Source organism: Rasamsonia byssochlamydoides (genome assembly GCF_041956645.1).
Source record: "Rasamsonia byssochlamydoides strain NRRL 3658 unplaced genomic scaffold VTN77scaffold_94, whole genome shotgun sequence".
NCBI classification, from domain to species: Eukaryota; Fungi; Ascomycota; class Eurotiomycetes; order Eurotiales; family Trichocomaceae; genus Rasamsonia; species Rasamsonia byssochlamydoides.
In genome coordinates, this window is record NW_027192477.1 from 53610 (window position 1) to 77676 (window position 24067).

At 49.0% G+C, this 24067-nt stretch overlaps 10 protein-coding genes and 1 non-coding gene across 11 annotated transcripts; 9 read left to right on the forward strand and 2 right to left on the reverse strand.

The window, feature by feature from the left end:
• Positions 1-1037: 1037 nt before the first annotated feature.
• VTN77DRAFT_9772 (uncharacterized protein) lies at positions 1038-2154 on the forward strand (the record flags this gene model as incomplete). Its single annotated transcript, XM_069426415.1, has 3 exons — positions 1038-1052; positions 1131-1480; positions 1548-2154. The coding sequence occupies 3 exons, from the start codon at positions 1038-1040 to the stop codon at positions 2152-2154; spliced, it is 972 nt and encodes a 323-aa protein (XP_069273675.1).
• Positions 2155-2605: 451 nt separating this feature from the next.
• On the forward strand, positions 2606-2718 carry VTN77DRAFT_t133. Its single transcript has one exon. It is a non-coding gene; the product is annotated as a tRNA-Leu (tRNA).
• A 728-nt stretch (positions 2719-3446) lies between these two features.
• VTN77DRAFT_9773 (uncharacterized protein) lies at positions 3447-4166 on the forward strand (the record flags this gene model as incomplete). The annotated part of the gene is made up of 1 exon (XM_069426416.1): positions 3447-4166. The coding sequence occupies one exon, from the start codon at positions 3447-3449 to the stop codon at positions 4164-4166; it is 720 nt and encodes a 239-aa protein (XP_069273676.1).
• Positions 4167-6591: 2425 nt separating this feature from the next.
• VTN77DRAFT_9774 (uncharacterized protein) lies at positions 6592-7798 on the reverse strand (the record flags this gene model as incomplete). The annotated part of the gene is made up of 3 exons (XM_069426417.1): positions 6592-6898; positions 6949-7346; positions 7412-7798. 3 exons carry the CDS (start codon positions 7796-7798, stop codon positions 6592-6594), a joined length of 1092 nt encoding a protein of 363 aa, XP_069273677.1.
• Positions 7799-8200: 402 nt separating this feature from the next.
• On the forward strand, positions 8201-10951 carry VTN77DRAFT_9775 (uncharacterized protein; the record flags this gene model as incomplete). Its single annotated transcript, XM_069426418.1, has 8 exons — positions 8201-8235; positions 8282-8348; positions 8404-8598; positions 8653-9282; positions 9341-10038; positions 10112-10326; positions 10389-10658; positions 10752-10951. The coding sequence occupies 8 exons, from the start codon at positions 8201-8203 to the stop codon at positions 10949-10951; spliced, it is 2310 nt and encodes a 769-aa protein (XP_069273678.1).
• A 1203-nt stretch (positions 10952-12154) lies between these two features.
• Positions 12155-12813, forward strand: VTN77DRAFT_9776 (uncharacterized protein; the record flags this gene model as incomplete). The annotated part of the gene is made up of 5 exons (XM_069426419.1): positions 12155-12210; positions 12267-12275; positions 12328-12483; positions 12542-12713; positions 12781-12813. The coding sequence occupies 5 exons, from the start codon at positions 12155-12157 to the stop codon at positions 12811-12813; spliced, it is 426 nt and encodes a 141-aa protein (XP_069273679.1).
• Positions 12814-13403: 590 nt separating this feature from the next.
• On the forward strand, positions 13404-13953 carry VTN77DRAFT_9777 (uncharacterized protein; the record flags this gene model as incomplete). The annotated part of the gene is made up of 2 exons (XM_069426420.1): positions 13404-13490; positions 13702-13953. 2 exons carry the CDS (start codon positions 13404-13406, stop codon positions 13951-13953), a joined length of 339 nt encoding a protein of 112 aa, XP_069273680.1.
• Positions 13954-14408: 455 nt separating this feature from the next.
• Positions 14409-14986, reverse strand: VTN77DRAFT_9778 (uncharacterized protein; the record flags this gene model as incomplete). The annotated part of the gene is made up of 3 exons (XM_069426421.1): positions 14409-14557; positions 14605-14706; positions 14770-14986. 3 exons carry the CDS (start codon positions 14984-14986, stop codon positions 14409-14411), a joined length of 468 nt encoding a protein of 155 aa, XP_069273681.1.
• A 622-nt stretch (positions 14987-15608) lies between these two features.
• On the forward strand, positions 15609-19547 carry VTN77DRAFT_9779 (uncharacterized protein; the record flags this gene model as incomplete). Its single annotated transcript, XM_069426422.1, has 14 exons — positions 15609-15753; positions 15808-15850; positions 15909-15958; positions 16014-16163; positions 16216-16300; positions 16354-16511; positions 16564-16646; positions 16697-16791; positions 16849-17139; positions 17202-17851; positions 17922-18113; positions 18171-18247; positions 18308-18545; positions 18604-19547. The coding sequence occupies 14 exons, from the start codon at positions 15609-15611 to the stop codon at positions 19545-19547; spliced, it is 3201 nt and encodes a 1066-aa protein (XP_069273682.1).
• A 29-nt stretch (positions 19548-19576) lies between these two features.
• VTN77DRAFT_9780 (uncharacterized protein) lies at positions 19577-20332 on the forward strand (the record flags this gene model as incomplete). The annotated part of the gene is made up of 1 exon (XM_069426424.1): positions 19577-20332. One exon carries the CDS (start codon positions 19577-19579, stop codon positions 20330-20332), a length of 756 nt encoding a protein of 251 aa, XP_069273683.1.
• Positions 20333-22611: 2279 nt separating this feature from the next.
• Positions 22612-23770, forward strand: VTN77DRAFT_9781 (uncharacterized protein; the record flags this gene model as incomplete). Its single annotated transcript, XM_069426425.1, has 3 exons — positions 22612-22770; positions 22829-23218; positions 23279-23770. The coding sequence occupies 3 exons, from the start codon at positions 22612-22614 to the stop codon at positions 23768-23770; spliced, it is 1041 nt and encodes a 346-aa protein (XP_069273684.1).
• Positions 23771-24067: the final 297 nt, after the last annotated feature.

The following is a 24067-nucleotide window of genomic DNA, read 5'->3' on the forward strand; positions in this document are numbered from 1 at the left end:
TCAGATTCACCAAGACACTGGTGCCATGGTGCCTCTTTTTAGCCGAGTATGCAAGAAAAAAAGAACAAAAGAAATATAGAGGAAATCATACCACTAGACCACTAGCCCAGTTAAGGCACAGAAAAAACTAATCGGATTTATGAACGAGCTCGAGTACTCCGGCGGAAAAATTGGACCGCACCCGTCCTCCCGCTTCGAATAATATTTCTTCGCGCAACAGAAACCCACCTTTTGACGACAGAACTAAAAAGGTCGAAATACCAGCCATTAATATTATTTAAATTTTGAAGTACTGATAGATTGATTAAAAATAACTCATTTTTTGTAGATTTATAAATATTATCATGGTGGTTGAAGGGTAATTACGTTGGAGTAGAGAAAATACATGGAAATATATATTTGGGATGTTTTATAAAATTATCTGACCTTTTAAACCCTCAACTTATGAAAATACACCACGACTAAAGGAAATAAAAAAAAATTATATATGTAAAGTTTTTTTATCTATTATTTATACCCATTTTAAATAAAAATGATAGAGGTATTGTATAAATTTGACGAGAAATAATTAAAAAGTCAACTTTGCGGGGGGATGGCTGGGTGGCGGAAACTTTTGCGGAGGCACTGTCTCAGCCCCGCGTTGGGAGAGATCTGCTCGCATGGTTGTGAAGCATATATTCCATGGATTTCCGGGAATTGGTAGATTTGTAGAGCTCATACAGTTTTTAATGAAAATAATAAAAAAAGGGAAAAAGCAAAAGCAAAAATAAAGATTCTCACGTTGAAATAGAGTCCTTATGTTGTCAAGTCCATGCGCCCAGATTTAATGCCAAGAAGACTGGCCCATTATTAATTGAGGCCGAGAATGCACTCACGTAAGCTTCAACGCCCATCTTATCTAGAAACGATTATCTGCAGTCCAAGAACAATCCACGATCTCTTTCTGGACGTGTTTTGGAGTCTAAGGAAAAACTTGTCACCAGTGGTTAACAGGTGGTTGAGCGGTCTGTTGATCATCGCGATTACTGGCTCTCTAAATGCGGAGAACAAAGGTACGGAGATAATAGCTAAAGAGCTGCCCTATCCCAGTGGGAATCTCATATACTCACACACAACTATGTTTCTCGTAGTTACCAGTAAGAATCAGTACAGAATCATCGCTGGCCTATTCTAGGATCCCAGCTGCCAGGGTTTTCTCCATTGGAGGTCGAGCGTCTCACAGGGCTTTACAGCCGCAGAGACAGCAGCATCTCAGATATCTTGCCATCAATCCGCCCAGTCTGGGTAGAGACGGCTTCTCAGCGATATCAACGGCAGATACGCATGCTCAGTTGGAAAAGGTGTTGACTCCGAGCCTACTCCAAGGGGTCCGTGACTTTTGGTTCCAGCATGTACCGGACGAAGAGCATCTGATCATACCCGGGGAATCTGAATTACAACGATGGTTCTTCAAGGACGCAGAGTTCGACCGGGGATGTGTGTGAGTATCGCATTAGTAACTTTGTTTTGTGTGTGATACCATGGCAAGCGGCTCAGAGTCTTTCCAGTGCTCAATTTCACCACGTCCTCGAAACAATTCGACACTCTAACGCCTCTGTCCGTGGCATCCTTGCTGCAGCCAAACCGGCATCTCCACTGGACTGGCTGAGCATCATTCTCCTCCTAGATCAGATCACGCGGAACTGCTATCGCGGCGATGAGTCAGCGGTGGTATTCCGATTCTTTGACCCCCTGGCTGAAGAAATAACTCTGCGGGCTATCGAGGCTGGCATACCGACGCAAAGTTCGCCAGTGCGGTACCGACTATCGTACCGTTTCTGGTTTCTGCTCCCACTGATGCACTCGGAAAACATTGAGATCCATAATCTGGCGATCAGGCAGCACGAACAAGTCGCTGCGGATGTGGACGAGCTCATCCGGGAAGATCGCGACCTGCAGGCCCTAAACGACGACGAGTTGATGTGTCGTACGGTCCTCTTGCAACAGCGGGGGGCTGCAAAGAAGTTCCTTGCCAGTATCCTGGACTACGAGAAGAGACATCAAGTCGTCATTGCACGGTTCGGTCGATATCCGCATCGGAACAAAGCCCTGGGTCGGGCTCCCACAGAGGAAGAGACCGAGTACCTGGAAAACGGAGGCGAGGTATTCGGTTGACCTTCTAGTATCAGAGCATCTTATTCCGACTCCAGAAGTTGTTCCTGCTTGCTTTATATAAACCCTAAGACCAAGACGCATGTCTCCCAATCTTACCGTCCGGCCGACAGCAACTGTATAGGACGTATATATAAAACAATAATGTATGTACAGGTAAATCCTAATTGAACTCTGTACAAATCTAGAATCATACCAACGATAATATAATTGAATAGTCCGTGTCAAAGGTGTACGCCCACCAGGCACCGGAGTGCTGAGGAGCTCATGGATCAAACAATATGAAAAACTGTGGGATTCGAACCCACGCCCCCTTTCGAAGACCAGGAAGCTCGCATAAGCTCTATATTAAGGTGAACCTTTACCTGGCGCCTCCCTCCGTCTCCCACGCTCCCCTCGCCACACAGCCGGATGCTTTCTTATAGAAGAGAACCAGATCATTGAACATCAAACAGGCAAGATGGCCGAGCGGTCCAAGGCGCCAGGTTAAGGTCCACCTTAATAGAGAGCTTATGCGAGCTTCCTGGTCTTCGAAAGGGGGCGTGGGTTCGAATCCCACTCTTGTCATGATTTTTTGCACCGGAATCGTATCAATTTTTTTTGAAGCAGAGGAATATCTATATTCCGCGCCGCCCGCCATCCCCACTCAATCCCGCCAATGATATGACTAGCAAAAAAATTATGTGGATTAGTAATCCGATTTGCCCCACTTAATCCCGCAACTCAAGAAAATGTATAATATGCTGCCAGCATTGCAATGACTAAGCAGAGACTACGTGACGTGCAAGACAATGACACTTTACCAAATCGGGAAGCGAGCTCTATCGATATCAACCTTGGAACCTTGGAAAGACTTGTGACATGCTGTAGGTAGAATCTTTCTTCTTCCTCTCCACAGCTTAGGATACTCGTTGATAGCTGCCGAAAAGAGTTACTTTCATCTGCTTCATTCCTCGTGCTGTGATTTATTCCCAATCCTCGCGAGCGGCCATAAAGAATGTCCATACTTTTTTACCCCGACAAAGATAATTTCTGTGGTGCCTGCGGTGTGACTATTGGCAGGTTTTATTTTTTTCATGGGGATAGTAACCGAAAATAATGCTCACTTGTGGTGCAACTTTTATCGCCTTGGTTCGTTATCTTTTCTTTTCGTTCTTTTCTTTGTTTCTTCAGTACCCTATTGTGACTTGATTTCCAAGTACGTACGTGTATGTACGTAATAACTGCTGTTATCTGCCACTGGTTATCAAAGATTCTCTGATTCTCCTGATTCTCCTGATAACTGACGAAATTCTATGGAAAATCCCATGGTAGTCATCGTGAACCGGTGTGGGAACGACTCGTCTAGAAAAACTTACCTGCTCTCCGGGATCGGTAAGAAGACATGCAGGGAGGAGCCCCTTGATGTGCCTCTCGACAAGAATATGGTCACAGAGGAAGCCTACCAGGCTGGCTATTTAGGACAGACTACACGAGTCACTACGATGATAAGTCGTGCAACATGGGGGAATTCAGAAAACTCTGACAAATTCCCCCATGGGTACCCCTTTCACGCCAAATGCTGGTCTTTGATCGAGCGATATATCGGTAACCATGCTGAACTCCGTCTGGATCGCTTGATTACGGCCGTTGGTCAACGGTGGTATCTTGGGTCATATGGTCTGAAGGACTTGACATTAATGGAAAGGAGTTGCAAGCCCTGGATTCCCTACTGCATAAAAGCAGTTGTTGATACGGTGAATGATGACTTCCTTTTCCAAATGGATCCCTTGGATATCTTTGCAGTGAAAAACCTTGTTAAGAAAAATACAAAGGCTTCGCGTTGCAAGAGCAGGAGAATAATACAGAGGACTTCATCGTTGGCTTCTGGTCCCATGCATGGACAGGGACCACAGCAGTGTCTGCCACTTGATCTTCATCTTCAGATCCTTGATCTTTTGCAGTTGCAAACTATGTCGGAGGACTGTATCTGTTGGTTCCAGGATCCTACTGGCGCCAGAGAATTCGCGGATTGATTTTCGAACATGAACATATTCCGTCCACTGCCACCATTGACTGAAAACCTTTATGTCTGGGAGCGGAACAGCTGGCCGAAACGTCTATGGAATTGCAGAATCGGATGCGAATTCAGAAGATACTACTGGAGATCAAAGATATCTTCTGTACAATGGACAGATAAGCTCATGTAACTAAAGGGAGGTTTTAATTGGAAAAACTGACTCGATAGCATTTCACATCGTAGAACAAGTTACAATTGCTTTCTCCTACCTCCTATTTTTCTTTCTCTATTCTCGACATAGTGATTAGCAAGAGTATCAACATAAATGCCTGTCTTTCCTGTCCAGACTTTACCATGAAAAGAAAAAAGCAAAGGCCTTGTCGAAGACTGAAAGAGATCATATTGAGAGGCCAACGACTGCTCCAAAGAAAAGAATGAGAAAGATGGAGGAAGAACAGAACGATCCCCATATTCGGTAGATTTTCATCGCCTTCAATGCCGCGGATAATAGCTGCAGGCTTCGTAGCGAGATCGCAAGCTCCCAGAACGCCGACAGACCTCACAATGACAAGACCATCATGCTCTAGGTGGACCTATTCCCTTTCGACTGTTTTTTTTTTTTGGCGGTAAGTCTTCTAGAGGAATCTCTTCGTCAAATCACTAGCTTGCAAGGTATCAACATCAATAAACTGATTTGTTTATTTATTATAAGACACAAGCCTTACAGGTTTCGCTTTGCGCGACTGATTTGAACTTTGAAGAGAAAATACCTGTTCTATATGCCTGGGCCTCTTGGCCCCCAGGCCTGGGTACCTACTATAGAAGTTTTTTTTGTCGTCTACTTTCCAGGCGGGCTCCCTACTCATAATATTCGTTATGATAATATTCTATTCACCATGTTCCTTGTCTTATGTAGTATTTATCATTATTTGCTTTCCAGGTGGGCCCCCTACCTATATTCTACATCATACCCTATTTCGCGCTGCCTGTGTAGGAGGGCAACGAGACGGTTCCCATGGTCATGGATCCGGTGGCTGTGCTGGTCACAATGGTGAGATCGCCTTCCCTATATCAAACGATTACAAAAAAAAAAGCACCATGACACCAACTCCTCTGTGAATGTGAACTAGGTGTCGCCCGCTAACATGAGCATTGTATTGAGCGGGAGTGCAAGAGGATCTAAAAGAGAGAACTCCCTCCTACAAACAGTTCAGGATACAATGTGTCGTATTCCGTCGGCACTGGATGTAACAGTTAATGCTGACTCGAAAAGGCTTGACTCCTATAGCGGTTTACAAAGTTCCGAGGTTTCTGGTCATTTTTACCTACCTAGGTAGTACGTCTCCCATCTCTCAGAAAATTAGAGATACAATTGGTTATACTCAGTCGGTGGGAGGAGCGTCCCGACACTGATTTGGAGGCTTCACTCTCACAAGGTGGATCGTCCTCGATACTTTGGACTATCGCAGAGCAATTAAGAGAGCAAAACGGTGTGATAAATCATGCGTGAGACGGATCGAATTCCGTTCTGTCAGCAAAATGCGTTGTTCGTCGCGTTACCACGCGCTCTTTGCCACAAAGATGCCAAGAGAGCGACACATTAAAAAAAAGCAGTCGCATCCAGCGAAGGATAGGATCATCACATCCGGACCCTCTAAGAATTCCAAGATTGACGGTTGCTGGTTGACCTCTCAGCGGACCGAGCCAAGCCCAGAAAGGAAGGCTTACCTTGAGCAAATGGGTTCCTGCTCAGGTGAACAGGACGGCACAATCGAAGACATTTGGAGCGTGTTCTGGGAGTACTTCAACTACAAGAGAGCCGCTTTCCGGGTGGTCCAATTTCCGTCGTCGATAGGGAATCCGTCCGAGATCTCAAGGTTGTCTGTGTAGACAAGGATTGGGTCTCCAGCAACAGAAGGCGCACACTTTTGAAAGGAAATTGCGTATCCAGAGCTGCAAGGAATACGATATGGGAGGATACCTGGTCGAGATGCACTCGATGTACACTATAACATGAGTCTTGGCTTTCAGGAACTCCTCGACTTCCTAGAGAGAGATCAGGAGGAAGAGCAACGATTTCTGAGGCCAGGATTCCCACGATTTTACGAATCGGATGACGAAGCAGATGAAGGCGTTTGAAGGTCTTTGTTTTTTTATTCCCCCCTTGACCTTCTCAGAGCTTAATTTAATTTTGATAATTCTTCCGTCTTATTAGAAGCGGTAGAAGAACTGTCCATACAGTCCATCAAGGATTCTTCCCATCGCCTAAAAGAGCTCTCGTCGGTTGCAAGGAACTTGCGGATCTGGACAACGCTGCCTCTCACTTCACTTGTTCTTTACTTCATTTGCTTTCCGCTCTACCATGACATGCCCTGACAGATTCTCTCTACTTTCCACTCATCACTCTCCGACACCCCCAGCAGACTTATCGTATCGCCTAGCTAATTAACCATGTCTTCCCTTTTCCCAACCACGTTGTCAAACTCAGCCTTCTCGACCATCTTCAACAAAGCGTCTGCAACGCCATAGCTGAACGCGTATCCGCCGCCTCCAAATCCATACGCGGAGAGAACGGTCCGGGACCCGACACGTTGCGAATCCAAGCGGAATCCCCCTTCTCGACTGGGTCTGATGCCGATGATATAGCTGAGATCAGACTCATCAGGCTCGGCAGGGATGATTTCCGGCGCAAGACGGTGTGCACGCTTGATTTCATCCCGGGCAATCTCCATGTCGACGTCCGGCGAGCTGGTCTTGTCAGCATTTTACTATCACCTTTATGACTTGGATGAACGTACAAATTCTCGCCTTGGTTGACTCCCCCCAGAATTACACCATGAGACATGGGACGAGGAATGATGTAGGTATACTCCTTTCCATTGCGGAAGTACATGGTGTTGTGATTCGGCGTCTTGAAAAAGACATTCTGACCTCGATTCGGGTAGCATTGTTCATCCAGGACGTCAGTGAGCAGCTTGCTGCCCCAACCGCTGGCGTTGATGAAGATGTTCGACTCCGGGAACATGGCATAAAGCTCCTCCAGAGCGGATACTTTATGTCGCACGAACTTGCCTCCAAGTTCGATGATCTTCTTCCCTATCCACGGAAGATGAATCGTGGGGTCTATGACGAGACAATCGTACTCCCACCCGGTGTGGAAATTGGAGGGGTACTGCCCTGGCTCCAGGACGCGAAACTGTCAAGGTTGAGATCAGTACATCCGAGTCATTCACATGGGTAAAGTCTACAAGTCATACTCACGTTGCTCACGACAGTCTTGCCCCATATCGAACCATTGGCGGACGGAGCCTCCTCCAAATACTCCCGCGCCTTGACAATACAGACGCCAGATTCGGGCTCCTCTTGCGCCAGTTTCAGCAAATGTCGATGGCTCACCACCTGCAGGTACTTATTGTCGTCGGTCAAGCCCGATGCGGCATGCCATGCCGCCCCTGCCCACGCTGAGGCGTAGAAAATGCTCTTGTCTCCGGGGTGGTATTCTGCAACGAGAATCACGTTAAATCCATTTTTTAAGAGCTGCAGGGCGGCAGCACATCCAATGATGCCAGCTCCTAGAATAATAATTGGCCGTCTAGAAAATGGAGTGGTGGTTTTCGGGGTATCCCCGTTGCTGAGATCTTCAGTCATGGCGGCCAACGATATATCTCTATACAGACTAGGGGAAGGGATTGCTTCGACAGAGAACGCAACGAGAAAAGAAATTTCCAGGGAGCTGTGGAAGAAATATCGACCAGATAGGTCGGTATCTTGAGTCGCATAAACCTTTTCCGATATCTATGGGTCCGCTTGATTAGAGACTGTATCGGCGTCTTGTCCGGCGCGATAGCGATTTGTGGACTTTTGCCGAAAATGACGAGAGAAGAGGGGTAACATTATCAACTTCCTTTTCCAGGAGATACAGTTACATATACATATCAACAACCTATTGCTGATAACGGAACTAACTACTAATGATAGCAGGACTTAAAAGACGGCTCGTCACTTCGGCCATTTGAATCCGCAAACAATGCGTCTCGAACTTTGAGGCAAATGAATGTTGCGACCGCACTATCAGTAGCGCCTCGGTCTGTTATTTTTCACTATATTGGATTATATTGGATTTTCTGATAGTGGCATGTCTTACGAGGAGAGAATCACTCCTCTGCCGGCGGAGGTCCACCGGCAGAAGGATTCTAAGGCACGAACCCTCCGTTCTAGTTATTGTGTATCATAGGCTGATATATCAACCACAGGAAGTCAGATTTATTGATGGCGCGCCCAAAGGCAAGGTGGATGTCATTGATGATAATGAGGCACGTGAGATTCTGCCATACGAGGCTGATGATTCCCCGTTTCCGGAGGTACGCGCGGTCGTCGCTCCTGACGACGACTCTTCACTGCCAGTAAACACAGCGCGATTGTGGATCATCGGCATTATGTTCACTATTGTAAGTGGACCGTAAAGCTTTCTCTGGTCGTGACTGACGGGAGTTGTCGACCAGGTCGGCAGCGGATTGAATCAACTGTTCAGTCTGCGCCAGCCCAGCGTCACCATCAGCTCGCTCGTCGCGCAGCTGCTGTCGTATCCGATTGGCGTCGCATGGGCCAAGTATGTGCCTCTGGGGATATTCAATCCCAACCGCGAGTTCAATATCAAAGAGCATGCCTTGATCACTATTATGGCAAATGTGTCCTTTGGGTCCGCCGGAGCTACACAAGTCATCGAGGCGATCATGAAATTCTACAACCTGGGGCCCAAAACCGGGTATGGGATATTGTTTGTCATTACGACTCAGCTGTTTGGATTCGGGCTGGCAGGACTGTTCTCTCGCTGGCTGGTGCTGCCTGCATCAATGATCTGGCCTGGTGTCTTATCGAACGCGGCCCTCCTGACGACTTTGCATTCTCGAGCCAATGCCATCGCCGACGGCTGGACGGTTTCTCGACTACGATTCTTTCTTCTCGTTTTTATTGGCGGTTTCCTCTGGTTCTTTCTTCCCGGATTTCTGTTTACCGGCCTCAGTACTTTCAGCTTTATTTGCTGGATCGTTCCTGACAACGTAGTGGTCAATCAGCTCTTTGGCCAGGTGTCTGGCCTGGGAATGTCGCTGCTCACGTTTGATTGGAGTCAAGTAGGTCACATAATTGACAGGTTTCTTGCCTTGAGAACTGTGCTAATCGCCGTTTCAGATAGTATATGCCAATAGCAGTCCCTTATTGACTCCGTTTTGGGCCGGACTGAACGTGATGGGGGGTTTTGCCCTATTCTTCTGGCTGATCTGCCCCCTGATATACTATACCAACACGTGGTACTCAGCATACCTTCCGTTGATGAATTCGAATGTCTTCGACAATGAAAGCAAGGTATACAATACAAGCCGCATTATGAATTCGGACGGCACGGTGAATGTGGAGGCGTACCGGTCATATTCTCCTCTGTTTCTCCCGGCCGCGTATGCTCTCACATATGGCGTCTCCTTTGCAAATCTGACAGGCATCTTTGTCCACATTGCCCTCTACCATGGGAAGGACCTGTGGCGGATTTGGAAGGGATCAGGGAAAAAAGATATCCATGCCCGGCTGAATGCATTCTACCGTGACGTCCCATGGTGGTGGTTCGCCACCGTCACAGTTCTGATGTTGGTGTTGAGCATTGTCATCAACGAAGTCTGGCACACAGGTCTTCCGGTGTGGGCCGTATTTGTCGCTTACATTCTGCCATTGATCTACTTCCTCCCCGTGGGCGTGATCAAGGGCATAAGCAATATCAGTTCCAACCAGCTCAACCTCATTACGGAATTCATCGGCGGCTACGCTTTCTTGGGGAAGCCGATCGCAAACATGACATTTAAATTCTACGGCTACGTTGGAGTATACCAAGGACTGGAGTGAGTGTTGCTGTTCATATCGTTCTGGAGTATCTACCCGCATTGGGTAATGCAACTGACTGAATGCTTCCAGGTTTGTCGCGGATATGAAGCTCGCCCATTACCTTCACATTGCGCCTCGAACGGTGTTCTGGGCCCAGGGAATTGCGACGCTGGTGGGCGCCCTCGTGCAGGCCGGCTTGACTTATTTCATCCTTACCAACGTCGATGGAGTGTGCTCGACGGACGCGCCGAACGGCTACACGTGCCCGCATGGCCGTGTCACCTACTCCTCCTCTATAATCTGGGGTAAGACCTTTCGATAACGTTTTCATCCAAGGTGTCCTTTGTCTAACCAGCTGCTCTTCTAGGTGCATTGGGTCCGGGTCGAAGCTACTCGCCAGGTCAGATGTACGGCAGTCTCCTGTGGTTCTTTCTGGTTGGTCCAGCCGCTGTTCTCATCACCTATTTCCTCTCGCGACGATGGGCGGTCTTTCGATATGTGTCGTGGCCTGTGATTTTCGGCGGCATGAGTCTTGTCCCTCCGGCTACGGGGGTCAACTTTTCGTCCTGGTGGGTGGTTAATGTCATCTTTAACGGGCTGGTTAAGCGACGAAAGCCGGCGTGGTGGGCTAAATATAGTGAGTGCCATCCATTTTCGTCATCGAATTTGTTTCTTGGATCCCCGCATCCTCAAGTCTAACGAGATTTGCTGACATTTTTTGCCATGGTAGACTACGTTCTCTCTGCCGCACTCGACAGCGGAGTAGCCGTATCAACGGTCATCATCTTCTTCTGCATCGTTCTCCCCGGCGCCACTCTCACCTGGTGGGGAAACACGGTATACCAGAAGACCGCCGACGGCATGGGAACGCCCTGGAAACACCTACCAGAACGGGGCTATTTCGGACCTCCGAAAGGATCCTGGAGTTGATCTGATGATAAAATTCGCTTGGCGTGATAAGCATATAGAACGGAGTTTGCGAATGTTTGGATCGGTTATGAGGGAGTTTCAGGATAGATTGTCTTTCTCTGGTTCTCTCTCTTTATCTGCACACCTGTATGTGTTCTGTTCTATGACGGACTGATTGATGGATACGCAGGCTAGATAGAATGCCAAAGTATACGTGCATACATCACCAGGTCACTGCCTACACATAATTGACGGATCTACCTACGAACCATATGGGACTGATGTATTAACAACGATAACCGTGGAATATATACCTGTGTTAGTACATGATACTTCTTCACCCGTATCCAGCTTCTTCAACTGAGTCTCGTCCCCGTCAAACATATCCGAGTCCCCGCCATAGGCATAGCTATCGCTGTTCTCCTAGTAGAACATGGCTGGCTCTCGGACCAACCAGTCGCCTTCCCCAGATTGGCGATCCGCTATTCCCGAACAGGAAAGACTGGCCAGGATCTATATACTTCCTGAACAGGCCATGAAGCGATCGTTGAAGAAAAACCATCACTTGGGGAGCAAAATGTACAGATATTTATATAGCGATATGGGTATCAAATAAATCCTTAGATTTTCCTCTACCGTATGTGTAAATTTCGGAAGGTTTTATAGGAAATTGGGCGAGTATGGAACAGCTTCATCACGTTTGCTTCGTTGGGGCAGGTGGGTGAGCGTCCGATATCATTGGGTAGAGGGTCAGTTTGAAGGAGGGGTGGAGATCACGAGGAGGGATAGAAGCATCTCCTCCTCCTGCTTCTCCTGCTTCTCCCTCTCTTTGTCTTCTTTCTCCAGGATTGTAAGCGACCGTGCTTCCCCTTCCTGCTGACGATGTTTTCTTTTTTCGTCGAAAAAGCTTCGCTTTCTCTCTTCTCTCTCTCTTACTCTCTCTCTCTGACTCTCTCACTCTCACTTTCACTCACTCTCTTTCCCTCACTCTACGATAGGCCGCCCTGTAAGTAGTACACTTTGGCTGATCGGCTGCAACTGACACGGCCATGTTGATAGAAGAAAGACAAAACCTTTTGCCATCTTCGGAGCTTCTCAACATCTTTCACTGTTTAACCTGTTATTTTGTCCTGTTCATCTGTTGAAGTTGCATACATACAATGCCAATCATTAGATACAGGGCATCAGGTGTTTTTTTCTGATGGCAACGTGGCCATCGAGCCCATGAATGCCCGGAGAGGCGCCGGGCCTCCAGGCAGCTGCAACAGCGAGAGGAGAGGGTAAGTCCTACTCTATAATTGAGACAAGAGGTTGAGAATACTAATATCCTCTATAGTGCCAGGCTGTTAGTATTGACATGCAAACCTCTTTGCTTGCTCCAAGAGAACATAGAATAGCTCCTGGACCAAGCCTGGGCGCGCCGCAATCGCGGCCGCGAAGACGCCCGTGGTGGCCATCACGTCCATCACGGCCACAGAGAAGAAGGTCGTGGTCGTGGTCGTGGAGAACGTGGCTGCGGCGGACGTGGTGGTCACCCGGGCGGCCAGCATCAAGTAAGTTGTCTTTTGATCCTAGATATACTCACTACCAAGACATCGATTGCTAATGAAGCATCATTATAAAGGCCCCTCCCCCCGCCGGCCCTGACGCTCTCGCTCCCGCTGGCGACAATGTGGTGGCCGATGCGGCCGCTCCGGCGGCAATGAACAATCCCCCGACCCCCAAAGACGACGAGGCTCCGGCCTCCGGTGACGCCAGTGGCGATAATGAGGATCTTCCTCAAGTAAGTAGATGGATATAGAGAGTAATAGATTTCTGAGTTAGATGATAGCTAACCATGGGTATTATAGGAAGGGGAGGGCTCTGTGGCCGAGGCCGCGTAGAGCGGTGAAAAAAAAATTTATTTTAATTAAATACGAATTAATTGCTTTCTCCTTTGTATTCCTGCCTCTCTGTGTTAGCCGTATAATCCTTCACATCTTAGTAGGCTTTCCTTTATACGAGACTATCTAGCGGTCGCAGGCAGATTTTATCAGTTGTTTACTTTCGAGGACTTTCTATCAAACTGTCATGGGCGACAGTTACGGAATGGATAGAAAAAGAATTTTTCCCCACGGGATGTGGCGCATTCCTCTACTCGACTTTGTTGTCGACAGGGCGAAGAATCGTCCGGCAAGTTGTGACGTTCTGATGGATCCACATTCCATTCCAGCAGCCAAAGCAATAGTGTCTCACAACATTTATTCTACCTCTTCAAGAGGAAATATCTACATGTCAACCAAAAAAATGAGTGCACGCAGGCAAGATATAAACACGAGACCGACCCGGGTGGACGCGAGGGGATTTCCCTCGCCATTGCTCCTCACTACCCACGCACAGTGACATCCCCAAGCCCTCCAGTCTCGCACAAGTAAAAAAGAAAATTACATTGACATTCGCCTCAAGAAAAGCAAACGAAGAGAAAATTAGCAAGATGTTCTCCTCCAAGTTCTTCACGGCACTTGTTGTTGCCGTTCTCGCTATGCTGCTTGTTGCTGTCAGCGCACTGCCAGGTGTCCCGGTAAGTTGTTCAGCATGATTTATTATCTCTTTCAAGACACAAACATGGGACGATAAGTAGATGACGCGAGAGTGTCAACTTGAGAACCGCATCTAATTCCACTGGAACTGCGATCTGCCCAACTGCGACGCGCAATTCTCTTGACAAGATGGGATTCCGTGCTTACTCTCTCTCTCTCTCTTCACCATACTAACAATTGATATTTATCCAGAGCTCCTCCGCCAAGGCAAAGCCCATCCCAGTAATGATACCAACACCGTCTCCGACCCCGACACCGACTTCGACGCCTACCCTGGATGACCTGATCAGCGCCTTCTCGTCCCTCAGTGCCTGGGAGTCGACCAGCACCAGCACCAGCACCAGCACTAGCAGCAGCGCGTCTCCCAGCGCGTCGTCTGCAGCGCAATCGTTGAGCATACTTAGTCAGTTCTTGAGCACCATCACCGGCTTGCTTGGGCTTTGAAATGAATCCGGTTATCCGAGGTCTCCAGCCCGTCATTCCGCGTTGACATCAGGGACATGGGCTATCGGGTACGCGTTCACTAGAGGTGTCACACGGCAAATGGCGACACCAGTGGAGCTTTGTCTTCATTATCATTGACTTCTTCCTCTCCTCTGACAATAGGAAAACAAGAATTTGCTTGGTTTGGCGCCACAGGCTTCGGGATCTGGAAAGCCTGTACTCTTCTCTGATTACCCTTTTGATTAGAATCTCTGGACAACTTTCTCTGTGTTTGCTCTTGATATATTGTTGTCAAGACTCTGAGTTGGGAGTCTAGCTCAATACCCATACTATTACTTCCTTAGTCTTCAATCTTGCTTGTTATTCCCAGTCCCTTGAAGCTTTTAATATCCTATGCTGGCCTCATTATATTCTATCCATATACCAGCTGATATTGTCTATGAATTCTATTGACCTTACCATCCGTTTGCACCGAATCTAAGGGGCTTGCTCTGTTGCCGCTCTGGCTCTGGGTACGGATTCTCTACCCCTTCAGTTCTTCCAACTCTGAACGCTTCCGCATACATTTTCAAGTGTCCCGAACCGTGGACTCTGTGAAATTGCCCTGCAAACAGTCAGCATTTGAGCAAGCTAAGGCCATGGGTATCTAACAAGAACACGATTTGCCAGCAAAGTTTCGGATCGGCATCTCCCCTCCAGGGTGTTTATGAACGAACGACGAGCAGTCGTACACGATGTCGTCGATTACGATCCCTGGCGTCATGCGTTAGCAAGCTCTATTAAATTAATAATCCGACGAACAGGCATGAAACACACATAATCTGGAGTGATTTTTGCCGTCTCTTTTCCTAACCTCGGTCGCGTCGATAAAGGGCAGGGCCTCCTTCGCGACATCTCGGGGCAGGATGGGATATTCCGTATCGTCAATCGCGATGTCTTCAACTTTTTGCACAGTGGAGAGCGACGGTGACTGCACTGGGTTAGGCCGCAGCGCACGTGCGTGATGGTTGTTTCCCCATCCAAAAACATTCATGGTGGATTCCTCCGTCGCATCAAGCAAAAGCTGAAACAGATAAGCTGAACCGGGGTTTCAGGCAGACTCTACGGAGTACACACAAACACAAGCAGGTTCCCTTGTAAGTAGTCCTTGCAATCCCCATTTCGACATGCGACAGACATGACCAATGATTAATAGCCATTCCAACTTGATGCTGAATACGGAGTACTCACCCCAACTTCTCCGCAGATCCACACCTGGTCCGCGGAGCTCAAGCCAGCAGAAGAAGGTCATAGCTTCCTGTCACTCCCTCAACGCTCAACGCTCAACGCTCAACGCATCTCCGCCATCTCCGTGCTTCTTCCGCGTCAATGCTGAAACGTCATCCACACCGCTCCTACAGGGATGCCAACCCCGCATCAAGGCCAAGCACCAATCATGATAGAAGATGACTATCACTGTGGCAGCCAGTCCTGGCCATCTCAGTCTAGGAAGACGCGGTGTCTGTTAGCAATGTTGAGGAGGCTGGGCTGAGGAGGTGGTATGATGAGCTGCGTCGGGGAATTGGAAGCTGCTATTTATTTGATCTCCCGTTGCGATCTCAGGAATCAATCCTTCGTTCTGTTCCGTTCCTCTCAGAAGCTCATCCACAAACACCATGGCTCCTATTGCAGTCAACGGAATCAATGGCCATGCATCCTGCATGGCTCATTGGGGCTCACCCCGTCCCACACGCAAGCTCAGCCCGCATGAAGACCTGCGCTTCGATCCGAAGCTGAAGCCCAGGAAATACGAAATAGCTGGTAGGCTGGACACTGATGTCAGTTCTGGTTTCTGTTTTCTCACGTCGCTTCTAGGAACTCCACCCGATTCCAAGATCCTATTCCTCGACGTAAACATGTGCGTCTTTCCCCTGTCCAGCAGCATTGTTGTCTGGTAGCCTATTGACTGTCGGTAGTCTCGATTCTACGGGAGCTGATCCGTACAGAGGCGATGTCTACATCGAAGGTTCGTCTTACTCTTGGTTTACATGGACCTACGACTAACTTGCTGATTCTACTAGGCGAGCGCATTCGATATGTCGGTACCGTTCCCAACGTCCACCACCTCCAGAGAGACCCGAGAGTTAAGGTTATCCGTGGTCGGGGTCGTACCCTCATGTCGGGCTTGGGAGATGCGCATGCTCATTTCACATGGAATAATGGCGCTCTTTGTACGGTTACTGTTCCTTCATCTATATTTGCTGTGGACTAACAAGAGGCTAGCAAACCTCGGTAACATGGGGATAGAGGAACATACCCTCCTCACCGCCAGGTCCGCCCAGGCGTACTTGGACTCTGGCTACACAATGTTGGTTCACTCCTCCGCGCGTCATTGTTTGTTATAGGTCTGACATTTGATAGGTGCTACGGTGCGGCCTCAGCTAAAGACCGTCTCGATTCCGTGGTCCGAGATGCCATCAACAGAGGGGACATTCCAGGACCGAGATATCTGGCAAATGGCAGAGAGATAGCTCGCAGGAATGGGGAGCTCGAGCCTGGCATCACCGCGTTTGCAGATGGTAATCCTGACATAGTCCTCCCTTTCGAGTCATATTTCTAAGCATTTGCCAGGTCCACTTGAAATGAGGGAAGTCATCCGGCACCACATCGCCATTGGTGTGGACCAAATCAAGCTCAGCATGTCCGGCGAGGAGGTGAGTGCCTATTGACTGTCAGTGGTCTTGTATTTAACGGCTTATTTCAGTTTAAGATCCTCGAGACTCGATCAGCACAAGACTGCTATTTCACCGAGGAGGAAACTGCTGCATGTGTGGATGAAGCACACCGTCATGGAGTCAGGTTTGTCTCAATGACATTCAGAAACTCCAAAGGAATCTAGCTAATGATTCTCTGCAGGGTATGTGCACACGCGCGATCTCGGGAGGCGGTTATGCAATGCCTGAAATACGGCGTTGATGTGATTTACCACGCCAGCTACATCGACGAGGAGGGCATGGACCTGCTTGAAAAGAACAAGCACAAGCATGTTGTGGCGCCGGGCCTGAACTGGTTGTGGGCGACGATTCACGAAGCCGGCCCTTTCGGCTATTCGTTCGAAAAGGCAGAGCAGGTCGGCTACAGGAAGGAGCTGGAGGTCGCAATCCGTGCGCTCAAGGAGATGCACGAGCGAGGTATCACGATTCTTCCGTAAGTCTCCCCCCGAATCCCCTTTTTCTTCCGCGACAGTATAACTGACCAGACACTTACAGCGGCGGTGACTACGGCTTTGCCTGGACTCCAATCCACACTTGCGCCAGAGATCTGGAACACTTCGTGAAGCTGCTGGATTTCACGCCCATGGAATCCATCATTGCAGCGACGGCAGGGATAGCTGCGCTGTTCATGCAGGAGCACGAACTGGGAAAAATCAAGCCTGGCTACTATGCCGACTGCATTCTTGTCGATGGCGATCCGCTGGAAGACATCTCCATCCTGCAGGACCATGACAAGCTGAACGTGATCATGATCAACGGGCGAATCCACAAGGCGTCGTACAAGGAGTACATGGCTTTCCACCACCTAGAGCATCTAGAGCTCGTTCCACCGCCCGGGGAGACGTTCACCAACTTCGTCGCGTACGCAGATAGCCTGGGAAGGGCGCGCATTGGACACCTCGACCTGGACCAGTCCACCATTACTCCGCTGACAATGACCTCGGGAGCACCCATCTCCAATTTATATGAAGTGATTGAACTGGGCAATGAGGTGGTGCCTACAGAGGAGACCATTCCGTTGGATACAGTCAAACTGCTGCCACCGATCAGCGGTCGTGATGTGTTAGCCGTAGGGAAGAATTATCCAGAGCACGCGAGGGAGTTTAACAGGAGCGGCTATGACTCGAGTGACAAGGTTGATCAACGTGAGTGCATGGTTGAATTCACTCCTGAGCATCTGCGAAAGGCTCGCTTGTTGACTGACTCTACATCCAGCATCCCACCCTGTCATTTTCACCAAGCGAAGCACCAGCATCATAGCCTCTGGCGAGGAGATCTACCCCCATCCGGAATTCACACACACCCTGGACTATGAGGGTGAGATTGGTGTCATTATCGGCAAGGCTGGCTACAGGATCCACGAGAAGGATGCCATGGACTATGTGTGGGGATACACGATCATCAATGGTTGGAGACCCATATACTCAGCTCGCTCATGGGGAGTGTTTTCTAACTCTCGAACAGATGTCACCGCCAGAGAGAGGCAACGCGACCACAAACAATTCTTCCTCGGCAAGTCTGCGGACACATTCTGTCCAATGGTAACTATCCAGCCCCCGTAGCCTTCCTGGCTTCCGACGCAGCAGGCTGACCTCTCTCAGGGCCCAATTGCGGTGCCGGCCGCCAATCTGCCGCACACTCTTCGCGTCGAGACGTTCGTCAACGGACACAAGCGTCAAGAGGGCACGACAAAGGATCTGATCTTCTCTGTCGCAAAGCTTGTTGCCACGATATCCGAAGGCATCACTCTCCGGCCGGGCGACGTCCTCGCAACGGGCACGCCCGCAGGCGTAGGGTTTGGACAGGATCCTCCCACTTTCCTGAAACCGGGAGATACAGGTTTGTCATCCATCCGCAGCTTGAGTTGGACAATGTTGCTAATAGATATGATTTCTAGTCGAGGTGAGGGTCACTGGCCTAGGAAGTCTGATCAACCGCGTCGCCGACACTTGTTCAGCGAACTATGCCGCCGAGCGCATTTCGGCAGTCAGCAATCTCCCGACATACAATCTCGAAATCACCTGTGGCGGCGTCGGCTTGACACATATCGGCGACAAGCTCATCAACATGAAGAAGGTCGGCCATGGCGCGGAAAAGATTGTGTTCGTGCACGGCCTAGGCGGTACTGCAGAGTACTGGACCCCCTTGATTGAAGCGGCAGGCCTAAAAGACAAATATACCTGCTATCTGTATGATCTGGAAGGCCATGGCTTGACTCCCACCAAGTCCTCGTCCGTCGTCACCATCGACACCTTCGCGGAGGATCTTTATGGAATCTTCGCTCATGCGGACATCACTCCTGACGACGGTGCCATCCTGGTTGGTCATTCCCTGGGCTGTCTGATCGCCATGACGTTCGCCGTGCGGCATCCATCTCTCGTCAAGAAGCTTATCCTCACCGGCCCGCCAGCGTCCCCTTTCCCTGGAGCCGCCAGCGAGGCGACATACAAACGAGCGGCCGCTGTCCGCGCACACGGCATGCTGGGGTCCGGAGTGGCAGACGCAGTGAGCAACGCGGGCACGTCCCAGAGAACGAAAGCGTTCCGCCCGGTGGCATACGCGGCCGTGCGTTCTTCGCTTCTCGCCCAGATCCCAGAAGGCTACGCGAAAGCATGTATGGCGCTAGCCGGGTCGAAGGACACAGAGATCGAGATCGAGAAGCTTCACATGGACACGCTGATCATCACGGGCGACGAAGACAAGGTCTCTAGCCCTGACCTGGTCTTGAAGATGAAGAGCCGGATGAGGCACGCGCATGTGGAGATCCTAAACGACGTCGGGCACTGGCACGTCTACGAGAACACAGAGGGCGTCGCTCGTGGAGTGAATGCATTCCTGTGATTGGAAGGGCAGCCAAAGCGTCGGGGGTCATGGGAAAGAAATACAGTGAAGGAACTTGGAAGGAAATTGTCCGTACTCGGAAAGAAGCATGGAAATGCTGCTGGTACGTAGTGCACGTAGTTTTTGTACAGGCGCAGTTATGTACGTTATGTATGTATTTTCCTACGTATGTAGTTAACGATTTGATTTACCTTTCATCCATCTCTACGAGCAAGCGCTGCGGCAGCATTGTCATTATACTGGTGAGTCTGCTCTTGCTTTCTTTCTTTATCGACCCTAGAAAAGCCACCCCAGCGCCACTGACAAACTGCATCTGTATATACAGCTACTGGAATTGGTCCCTAGACTGGGAACACCTCACCAAATCCCCCGTCTGGCACATTCAGGACGGATTTGGCGGAAACGGCGCTGTCACAGGCCCCGAAAGCGTCGCCGGCGGCCATTGCGTGCTCGAAGGGCCCTTTTCGGACCTCGACTCAGCGTATTACGAGGGGAACTACCATCCTCACTGTCTTTCGCGAGGTTTTCAGGACGAGGAGACCGTCCAGAGGGTTGGCAAGATCACGGTCCTGCCTGCCGTGCTGGAGCAGGTTTTCCATGAACTAGACTACTCTGACTTTCTGCTCAAGGTCGAGCAAGTGTCTCATTTGACGATTCCGTATGTTGTCCGGGGTGATTTTGCAAAGATTACTGCGCCGAATGGTACGTTTCCAACCCCTGCCCTTTCGATGCTGAACGTTACGGATCTCTCTCTCTCTCCTTCTTCTGTTACAGATCTTTGCTAACCAAACAGCCCAACAGATCCAGTCTTCTTCCTGCACCACGGACAAGTCGACCGCGTGTAGTGGATCTGGCAACAACGGCACCGAAATCATCGCACCCCGCTTGGAGGCTACAATGGCCCATCCCGAAACGACTCTGTCGTGGAATCGGAGCTGACAGACTGGCTCGAGTTTGGCGATTTTGCCCCTGCAGTCAGGGTATCTGATGTGATGGACGTGGAGGGGGGGATCCTGTGTTACCGCTACGATGATGCCACAACTAGTCATGACTCATAGCGGTGGATGATGAAGACAATACACCCATAAAATGAAAGAAAAAAAGAATGAAAAAAAGAGAGCAAAAGTACTTTAAGTCAAACTTTAAGACAACGACGACATCGCGGTCTGCAAAAAAAAAATGGTTTGCACGTATGAACTAACGGACTTAGATGAGAATTTATTTACTAATAAAACCATGTTTTTAGGTTAGTTTTCCAATCACGACCTTCCATCCATAGCAGGTATATTAACTACTTGCTCCTTGAAGTTAACGAACACGTTTCTTTAGAATTATCCACAGAGATAAACGTGCAGCCATTTAAAATGTTTTAAGGTGCTCCTTGATTGCATGCAGCATCAGGTAAGATTAAAGAGGATACATATACTGGTAGGTTCTTGATTGTTATTTCTCTTCACTACTAAAATATGTCAATTTCGAGAGATTAGAGTCTTGGTACTAAACTTTACTAGGGATCTTCACTATTATATTTATCGTTAAAATAGCCGTAACCGTAAATTTCAAAATAAGGTATACTGTACTGTATATGTACGTACGTACCCCTTAGATTATCGTTTTGTCTTTTCTAACCTTGTACACTTGTACTTAGTATATCTGAATGGAACCTATTAATAGATAGGTAATATGTATATGCAGCAATACGAATAACCAAGGCTGATGCGTCGTCACCAGTGGTCTGAACTAACTCTTATTTCTCTGATCATTGCCACAATTCCTATATCTGAATCATGTGAGATCACTGTAAACAGATAATCAGAATTCTATATAACATATATACCGATTTTTTTTTTCATTAGTTTTGGCCTTTTATATCACGTGGATGAAGGCACATATGCATGTATCCGGTTAGCGTTGAAGTACGTACAGTACTACTGAAGACATTGCAAAATCCGCTCTCGTGAAGTGTGATATGTTCACAGTATGAACCCTGGACCATTACTACAGTAGCGCTTCGACATTCGAGAAGATCTAGATAGATCTAAGGAATGACGTCATATGTCTCGCGAGCGCAGGGCATATCTGATCTATGTACTCCTTCGGCCATATCTCGGTTGTGATGGATGAAGACGATAGGCGTGATTACATGATATGAGAGGCAATAATGCAGTGGAATAATCTGATAGGGAATGGATACTACTGGTCAATTGCTTCCATTTTTTTTTTCTTGAAACGGACATTATTACCTAATGAGAGGGGTCCCGAGTGGGGATCATCGGAGAGATATTCATCCTGATCACGGAGTATTTTTATACCTAGGTAGGGCGGTTCCAATTGCTTCTTCTGACGGCGGACAGTTTCACAGACAGGTAGCGAGTAATTGGCTGTTCACATAACTGTCTAGCCTGGAGATCAGTTGATAAAAATAAGTCCTGTCGGATAGATGAAAGTAGTGATGTGATGTCATCCGAGATTGCGTCCCGCTCGGTAACCACACAGAACAAACTACCTACATATCTATATAGATCGATATCTGGCGGAGAATCATACTCAAAAAGACAAGCAACTCACCTGATTATCAGATTTCTAGTAACATGTCAATCTATCCGGTTAGTCGGTCAGGCGGAACTTTCCAGACAGTGCCGCTGCCAAGTGGCGATCTGTGACAGTGGTCTCGGTTTCGGTGGAACTACTTCGGACACTTTATTTATCAGCAAGGACATCAAGCCATCAGAACTGAAAACGGTTTAGACTCCACACGTCAACGGCGATCGCTCATCGCCATTCGCACGTCCGGCGAGCCCTTCCCCACAGACCCTACCTAATTATGATGTCCTCAACCCGACAGAGTCGGCAGCCAAAAGTGACAGGAAAGCTCTGGAATGGATTCACGACTCAATACGCCTGATGGTGGGGCATTCAGTCGCGCTGATTTGAAATCCATGTACCTCGTCCTGACATATATATAACCTGGCGAGATGACGGGCACAAATGGGTGAGATCGAATCTGAACAACAGTCATAACACATCCACGAATTCACGCATATCTTCAAAGACAGTCATCACCATGGCTCCGGCGATGAAGCAGTGGACCGTCAAGGGCAAGGAGAACGGCTTTGACGAACTTGTCCTTAGCACTGGTTCCGTTCCCCAAGTTGGCGACCACGATGTGCTGGTCAAGCTCCATGCGGCTGCCTTGAACTACCGTGACCTGATCATTCCGAAGGTGTGCACGCAGACTTCACAGGCTTGATGTTGTGATCTCCTTACTGACATGTTTCTAGGGATTGTATCCCTTCCCTCTGAAGCTCCCCGTCGTCCCCGGCTCCGACGGTGCCGGAGAGGTCGTCGAGGTCGGCTCCAAGGTCACGAAATGGAAGAAGGGCGACAAGGTCGTGACGCTGTTCAACCAAGCCCACCAGTTCGACCCGATTGACATCCCCGCCGCGAATTCTGGTCTCGGCGGTGTCATTGACGGCACTCTGCGCCAGTACGGTGTCTTTAACGAGAACGGTCTCGTCCGCATGCCCACCAACTTGAACTTCCTGGAGGCCAGCACCCTGACCTGCGCCGCTCTGACCAGCTGGAACGCCCTCTATGGCCTCCGGCAGGTGAAGCCAGGCGACACCGTGTTGATTCAGGGAACCGGTGGTGTCAGTGTTTTCGGTGTGCAGGTGAGCAGCACAAAAACACAAGACGACCAGGATTGTTCTCTTGCTAATCGTTATGTATAGTTCGCCAAAGCCGCCGGTGCCAAGGTCATCGCTACCACCTCGTCGAGTTCGAAAGTTGAGTTCCTGAAGAAGCTGGGCGCCGACCACGTCATCAACTACAAGGAGGATCCCAACTGGGGAGAGACAGCGCGCAAGCTCACCCATGAAAACCAGGGTGTCGACCACATCCTTGACGTCGGTGGACCGGGTACTCTGGAGCAGAGCTTGAAGGCGATCAAGTTCGAGGGCATTATCAGTATCATCGGATTCTTGGGTCACACTGACCCGAAGGGCAACCCCACGATCCTCGAGACGCTGTCCCGCATCTGCACAGTGAGAGGAGTGTATGTCGGCTCTCGCGCACAGATGGAGGACATGGTGCGAGCCATCGAGGCCAACAACATCCACCCTGTGGTCGACAAGGAGGTCTTCACTCTGGATACCGCTCGGGAAGCGTACGAGTACATGTGGCAGCAAAAGCACATTGGCAAGGTCACCATTAAGATCGATTAAGGTGATATGACGCTGATAACGATGATGATGATTATGATGAAGCTGAAGTGAGATGTGGCAGGGCGGTGGAATACTGCCGGCACATGACATGCGGAGTTCTCGACACGTGACCTGCAATTGTGATAATACGGAGTACGGAGTAGAATTGTTTGTGATAGGCTGTAAATTGAAGTGTTTCATGCATATGCAACTTCTTTCTCTACTTCTGTTTCTTCATTTTTTATATGTATATTCCTTTCACCTTTTTTGCGGTTCCCGTCAGGTCGGATCAGGGCTTAAGTCTTAGGGCTAGGGTTG